Raw genomic sequence first — 7,233 nt, 5'->3', positions numbered from 1 at the left:
ATTGATCACCGTGGCGAGTCCTTTTTCTCTTTCTTTTTTTGGATGTGTGCATTCTGGATGTTTTTAGACATCTTGTTGTTGCAGAGGCTGGGTGTAATTGGCATATGCTTGATATTAATATATACCCCTTTTCAAAAAATATAATTACAAGTAATAATATCTTCTAGAGAAGGTAACACTTTTCTTATGTGAAAAAGATTCAGACCTTCTTTGGTTCATAGGATAGAAATAGTATAGCAATAAAAATCAAAGGAAGTGAGTTGACATGCATATGAATTTCTATATGGAAAGGGATGTCATTTGATGCATATGATAGGAGTTTCTTCATTGAGTCTAGACTAATATTTTGTTTCTTTGAAATGTAAATGATTGATTCCTATTCTACATAGGAATAGGAATCCCTTCCAACAAACCAAAGGTTTCCAAAGAAACTTTTCCTTCAAAGTTTCTATCCTTTAGAATTCCTATGAACAAAAGGAGGCCTCCGATATTAATATAAAAGTTCATCAGAAATAAAAAGCACCTCAAACATAATAAAAATTACATTCAGAAAGTATTCTCGTGCGTGCCCCAAAGGATTCTCGTCGCTCTCCTACAAGAGCCGGTTTGACCTAGTCGACGACAACCAGAAAGTATTCTCGTGCGTGCCCCAAAGGATCAGTGCCCTGGAACCGCAATCGTCATCATTGAACCCTTGAATAAATCTGAAGCAACTGACACCAAATCTCGCCATCGCGCATACATGACGAGAAACCCTAACCTCGCCGCCCAAGGAGATGGCATGAATCTACGACGGAGCTTCGTTGACTATGTCCAGATGGACAAACTCGAGTACAATTAGAGGGAAAGACAAACTCAAAGAAGATGCGTCGCCATCCGCCTGAGCAGCACACGTGCGAGGACTAAAAAAACCTAACCTAACTGACTAGCCGGAGCGAACGCACTAGGAATTCCCTCCCCGCCACCGGACGTTGGAGCGACAGGCAGAGGGGAGGCAAATCAACGGGCTCACTCGTGAAACCTAAATGGGTGAGTTTGCAACCTCCTGGCCCCCGCATCCCTCTCACAGGCGACACGAAGAAAACCCTAGCTGCTAGTCATCATAGACCCTTCCCCTCCTCACCCCTCGCTTTTGGCAGGGAGGCAACCGAGCTAGGCCCCTGCCATGGATGACGGCAGGAGGGGGGGAGGGAGCTATTGTTGTTCGCGGTGAGGCATTGGATCCAGTCGTCCCTGCTGCCAGTGAAGCGCCTTCATGCCCGGGTGCATGCAGGATGGCGCCACGGTCGTCATTTTCCCTCCTGGCGGCGACCTCGACGGATGTCCTCGCAGCGAGGCATAGGATAGTGTCGCTCTTGATCTGGATTCCTAGGTCTGATGGTTGTGTTCTCCTGGGCCAGCGTGCCTGGTGCGCGGAGGACGTGGGTGGTGGTTTATGCAGGCTAGCCGGCCATGGGTCTGGGAGGCAAAGCTGCCGATGAAAGCTGGGCTAGGATGTGTTCTAGTCCGATGACAACGATGCTTGCATGCACCATTACCTTGATGAAGGTGTCGTCAATGCAGTTCTGGTCACGTTGCCCTTGTTGCTCCGGTGGAAATCACATGTCCGGGTTGTCTCGGATCGGGCAATGGCGGCACTTCTGTCACGGTTTCCTCTTGAGACATCCCTTTGAAGCTAGTCCCGACTAGAGGGGGCCTGGTGGGTGGTGGTGGTCGTCAGCAATTGGTGTGGCAATGGCGATGTGAATGCGTGACGGCCTGGTTGTAGTAGTCGACTCCTCGACGTGTTCACCTGTTCATCGTGGGATGTTTTCTACGATGAAGTCGAAGTTGCGGCGAGGATCGTGCGACAAGATGACATGCGGCGGCGGGCATGCCAGCTTGATGATTCTTCGCGGGGCCAACCCTGCATAGTTCTTTGTCGTGATTTTTTCTCGGCCCCGGAGCTGTCCTGTTATGGCGTATGGCTGATCTTTCACGGCTTTGGTCTTCATGTGGCTCCTCTCGGCCTTTGCGGCGTGGGCTTTGTCGGTGGTTGATTGCGGTGAAGTCGGTGTCGCTTGTCGAGGAGCTAGGATGGCGATGACGCCAATGCACCGTGTCAACAGGGCTCTCTCCTCGTAGCGGTGTGAGGGTAGTGTCTTGTTTGTGTGTGTGATCAGCGGGTTGTGACGGATTTTCCCGCTAATTAACCGGACAACTCTTTCTTCATCTTAATCAACGAAAATCACAACTCTTTTGCCTTATTAACTTGCAAAATCTCATGAACACTGTCAGCCTCCTTGTATTCAATAACGCAACAAACACGGTCACATACCCACCCAAAAGTCCAAACGCATGGACGGTGACACCATTAGGGCACAACATTGTTCACAATCACAGCATGAATACATGATGCAGACAGGCTGTCCACCGAATCCGCACATAAACATTCGGCTCTACCACCGGGTCGTCTCTGCCACTGTTGCCACTGAACTTCCATTAAAAGGGACAGAAAGAAGGGGAACTCGAACCCTCCCCCCAACGGTCACTTCGTCGTCGTCTCATCCCCGCCCGGATCGCCTCCCCTCCGACCAACCCACCCGGCCGCCCCTCATCTCCCTTCCCCTCCCCTCCCCTCCCACACGAGCGGCGACGAACCAAGGAGCAGCGAGGCCGAGGAGGAGGAGTCATCGCCATCAGCATTAACTCCTCGTCTCCCTGCCCTCCCTCGAAAGCGCCACCACACCACCGGATCCAATCCAACCACCTCCCTTGGCGCCCGACTCGAGGCCCTCCCTCTCCTCTCCCCATAGGTTCGATTTCTCCGATCCTCACCGAATCCGCCACGCCCTCTTCCCACCCGCGCCTCGTCCCGCCCCGCTGGGCCATGCCCCTGCCGCCGCCGCCGCAGCAGCAGCCGCGATGGCGCGTTGCGGCGTGGAGTTGATCGCCAGCAGGGGCTGCTCCAGGCTGCTCCTCCCCGGGATGCAGCCCTCCTCCGCCTCCGCCGCCTCCTCCTCCGTCTCGGCCTCCCGCTCCGCCGCGGCCGCTGCCCCTGCCGCCCGGCGTCCGCCCGACGGCCCCTTCGCAGGCCTGGTCGTCTGCGTCACGGGGCTGTCCAAAGGTGAATAGAGTTTGCTTCTCGATTTTGGCCTGGGATTGGGATAGCTTGAAAGGTGGTTTGCTTGCTTCTCGATTTCAGGGGTTTTGATGTGGTTTGGGGAATTTTTGTGTTTGTATGTGTTCTGCAGAGGCGAGGAGTCAGGTGAAGGAGGCTGCCGAGAGGCTCGGAGGCGACTACAGCGGCAGCTTGCACCCCAAATGCACTCACCTTGTGGTGCAGATATCCTTGCCATCGTCTGTTTTTCTTTCCTTTTCAAAATCATTCCACTGTTATGCTTGTTTCTCAAAATTCAGGTTACCAGTTTATCGAAAAAAAATATTCAGGCTGCCATGCTTGTGCTTCCTTAACACGCAGCACAGCTTCGCCGGCCGCAAGTTTGAGCACGCTCTCAAGCATGGTCCCAGGAATGGCCTTTTTGTTGTCACGCTGGGCTGGTTTGTCGATTGTGTTCGAAGGAACAGTAAGACAGGCTCCATCAATACTTCTTCCTGTTCTGTTTCTGCCAAGTTACCAGTGCGTCATCTGACTCTGATTTATGGTGTTTCTACTACAGTGAGGCTGGATGAATCCTTGTACAGTATCAAGAACATTGGGGAGAACGGTCTGCCGCTTGGGGAATCCAACCGGCTTGTTGGACTTCCTGTTAATGAGAAGTCATGCCTTCCACCAATGATTTTTCAAGACAAAGCATGCTCAGACACAACACTTAAGCGCCAGCTTCAGGCTCATAGAGAAGAACCTGAACATGATGTGTTCGTTTTTACGAATGACACAATCTACATTGACCCTGGGATATCTGGTGAGATGAAGAAGAAGGTATGTCCATTTCAGTTGCTGCTTCATTCCATAATGGTTGACGCTCCACCACCCACATGCTTCAGAAAGAAAATTATTATTTTCTGGTTGCTCCTGTTGATAGAGTATAATATTAAATCACCAAATGGATAAGAGAATTACTTAAAGATAGATAGATAGATAGAGAGAGCAATCGGCCAAATGATGCAATGCCTTTTCTCTAAAAAAATCAGTTTACAAGCATCACGAAATTTCCACTCTTTCACTGGAGTCATCTTCACGCGACATCCTTTGTTAAATTGCGCGAATGATTGTTTTACATAAAATGCATTTTGCTGCAGATATCGGATGCTGCTACGAGTGAAGATGCAAAATTATTGGACCACTGGTTTATTGGTTGTCATGCCACATATGTTGTGTGTGAGGATGCTTCTGTCAAGAGATATGTTGGTCACTCAGATAACATTGTAACAGTAAGTAATACTGAACTACTGCAATAATAACCTCTTGTGTTCCGACACTCCTAATTTACTTTAGGACCATTGTGTACTATTTAACACTTTCTGCTTGAATGTTTCAGCCGTTTTGGATCTTGAAAACAGTGAAGGAAAAGAACTTGCAGCGCCTGGTCCATTTGTCTTCAGACCTAGCTAGACATGTCGCAGTGGTTCTAGAAAATTTCCACACATCTCAAGAGGTATTTTATGCCATGTACTCTTGTGGACAAACCTGAATCTAGTCTTTTGTTATCCAAAGTTTTCCTTTCAACAAACTGGGGAAAGACGTCTTTAGTTTTGGTTTCTACAAAGGTAGGGTTAAGATTTTTCACATCAACCTTTTTTACGTGTTTCACCGCGTCTTTTTTTTGGTGTTGAAAAGAAACAGGAAAAGACAAATTGGTATCTGGCATTTTACATTTGCAACTCCTACCTGTCTTTATAAAAGAGAACAACCTTCTAGAAATAAAATAGATTTTTCATTGCGGTTTCTACAAAGCTTGGAGTAAGTTTTGTTATCTTTGTTAGGTGTCTTTTTCCCCCCTGTGTGTTCAAAGGGAAAAGGAAAAACGAAACTAGAATTGTATATGGACGACTACCTAGTCCCTACGTGTCTCCAAAAAATGGAGTACAGCTCGGAATCAGTAACAAACAGCTGAGCTTTGCTACATCTACGGGCTGTCTTATACGGATTGCAATCTACAGGCTGAGCCGCTGAGGTGGCATGAGCTAACTGGCAACTGGGGGCCCCGAAGTTAAAAATCAGAAGGGAGGGGGGGATAGAACAGTTTATGTTTTTTTTCTTATTCCTTAATTTTTTATTTATAATAGGTTTTTTTCTTTAAAAAAAGGTTTATTTTCTATATTTGGACTCTTCATTGGTTAACGTTGGATCTTCTGTTCTTTTAGAATACGAAACTTGGGAGTGTTCCTACTCTTAACTCCAGCGAACTGCCAACCCGAGGGGAGATAGATGAGACTCGTCAGGAAAGGCAAAAATTTGTCGAGGCAGCGAAAAAGGATATTCGAGACCGCCGTGTTCGCCGTATGCAGGTAAGGAATGTTTCACCTATCGCAATATGATCTCCCTTTTCATTGTTAAAATATAAAGAGCCAGAAAATTATTTGTTATGTTTTCTTCCAGCATCAGACTGGTTGTTAAAATATAGAAAAGCTCATCTCCTATGCATCTGGCAGTCACAGTTACCCAATTTCTTGTGAATTCCGACTAGTGTGACAATTATGGGATGTTGGTATACCCTTGCTTGTTAAGAAAAATAAATGCCTGCATGAGAATATGTTTTAGAAAAATAGTTGGAAACAAAGAATTTGCTGATGCCAAAGCTATGTGTTGAATTAGCTACCTTTTTATTCATATTTGTCTCTTCTATATGAAACATTTTGATGAATGTCTACATTATGATTTTAAGCCAGTCATGTGAAGTACCAATCCATCCTCTCACACCTGTCACACTTCTGGATTCAATCTGCTGGACAATATCTGAGCCGGTTTCATCTGCAAGTATTTATATGGATTCTTCATGGTCTGAAGATGCCGATGAGCAGCAAAGCACTACCTATTTTGATGCAGATGGGGATGGAAAGGATCGAGACCAGTCAGCTGATAATTTGTCTCGCCCGCTAAGAGAAAGGTAATAATAACTTCTTGAATCAACCAAAACTCTGTAACCTTTTTCCCTAATAGCTCTGTTTTTTTGTTTCAGTGAGAGAAGCGAGGTGATTTTTAAGAACCATTTCTTTACCATACTCTTCCCTCTCGATCGTTTTGGTGAGCTTGGACCTTTTTCGAGGACATTCTTCAGCAATGGTGGCTTCACACGCGAACAAGTGTTGGATCACATCTATAATTTCTACCAGGTATTTATTGTTTTTTGGTCATAGACCAGAAGCATCCCACAACACACTTCTGGTGTAACCGTGGTTCAGATTTGGTGTGCGAGTTTGTGGTAAAAGATCACCTCTTTGCGCAGGAGAACATGTCAACCGACGAGATAAATGTAGCCCTGCACACAGATTCACGGCATGCCGATCGACTTCGTTCCCTGTATGCAAGCGCTGAATGCGCAGAACGAGGCTTTGTAGTAGCATTCAAAAGAATAGATTTTTTGGGAAGCCGGAGAAGTTTCGAGGCACTAAAGCGCCTTAGCAGAGAGAACAATAGCAATGTATATGAGCTTGTGATTAGGGCATGAACGGCACCCGCACTCAGTGCCATTTAGTAAAATTTGTTTGTTGCTTACAGGATGTACTGTGCCATGTCCATGGTATGCAGAATAAAATTGTAGAGAATAATACACGGCTGAATGAAAAGGGTTATGTTGTAGGATTTTGTGCTTTCTATCCTTGGAAGCTCAAGATCATGTTCGAAGAGATTTCGGAGTGAACATGTATGGCTTCAGAAATTTTCGACCGGCAGTAAAAAACAGTAATCTTGAATGCATTTTAGTCATGTAAGTAGAAATAGGCACCTAGTTGGTGGGACTGTACATCCACTACCCCTACTTATGAGCTAGGCTCACTTCTTATTTCTGCTAAGATCTGGTAACTACTACTCCCTCCGTTCGGAATTACTTGTCGCGAAAATGGATGTATCTAGATGTATTTTAGTTCTAGATACATCCATTTCCAAGACAAGTAATTCCGAACGGAGGGAGTACATACATTTTTCAAACTCCTTTTGTATGTCAGCTATGTACTGTGGCAGCTGACCTCACAATACTGTTGAGAACTTGAGGGGAATCCTTACATATCCATCCTCACCAAAGTGTTCAGCACCTCTCTCATGGAAGGCCTCGACTGGCAAGCCGCCTGCGT

At 46.4% G+C, this 7,233-nt stretch overlaps 1 protein-coding gene across 1 annotated transcript; it reads left to right on the top strand.

Annotated features, from left to right (window-relative positions):
* The first annotated feature begins 2,513 nt into the window (after positions 1–2,513).
* LOC123111972 (uncharacterized) lies at positions 2,514–6,848 on the top strand. The gene is made up of 10 exons (XM_044532854.1): positions 2,514–3,106; positions 3,234–3,325; positions 3,464–3,566; positions 3,660–3,922; positions 4,243–4,374; positions 4,482–4,598; positions 5,308–5,451; positions 5,833–6,050; positions 6,123–6,276; positions 6,390–6,848. Exons 1-10 carry the CDS (start codon positions 2,905–2,907, stop codon positions 6,609–6,611), a joined length of 1,647 nt encoding a protein of 548 aa, XP_044388789.1. The 5' UTR covers positions 2,514–2,904; the 3' UTR covers positions 6,612–6,848.
* Positions 6,849–7,233: the final 385 nt, after the last annotated feature.

Source organism: Triticum aestivum, chromosome 5B, assembly GCF_018294505.1.
Source record: "Triticum aestivum cultivar Chinese Spring chromosome 5B, IWGSC CS RefSeq v2.1, whole genome shotgun sequence".
NCBI classification, from domain to species: Eukaryota; Viridiplantae; Streptophyta; class Magnoliopsida; order Poales; family Poaceae; genus Triticum; species Triticum aestivum.
Note: the sequence above shows the minus strand (reverse complement) of the source record. Positions and strands in the feature narration are given on the sequence as shown.

What these genes read in the sequence shown, in the direction of transcription:
- LOC123111972 (XM_044532854.1), top strand. Translation starts at nt 2,905, where the DNA reads ATGGCGCGTTGCGGCGTGGAGTTGATCGCCAGCAGGGGCTGCTCCAGG. An exon ending in ATTTCCACACATCTCAAGAG is followed by an intron (nt 4,599 to 5,307) that starts GTATTTTATGCC and finishes CTGTTCTTTTAG; the next exon opens with AATACGAAACTTGGGAGTGT. An exon ending in ACATCTATAATTTCTACCAG is followed by an intron (nt 6,277 to 6,389) that starts GTATTTATTGTT and finishes CTCTTTGCGCAG; the next exon opens with GAGAACATGTCAACCGACGA.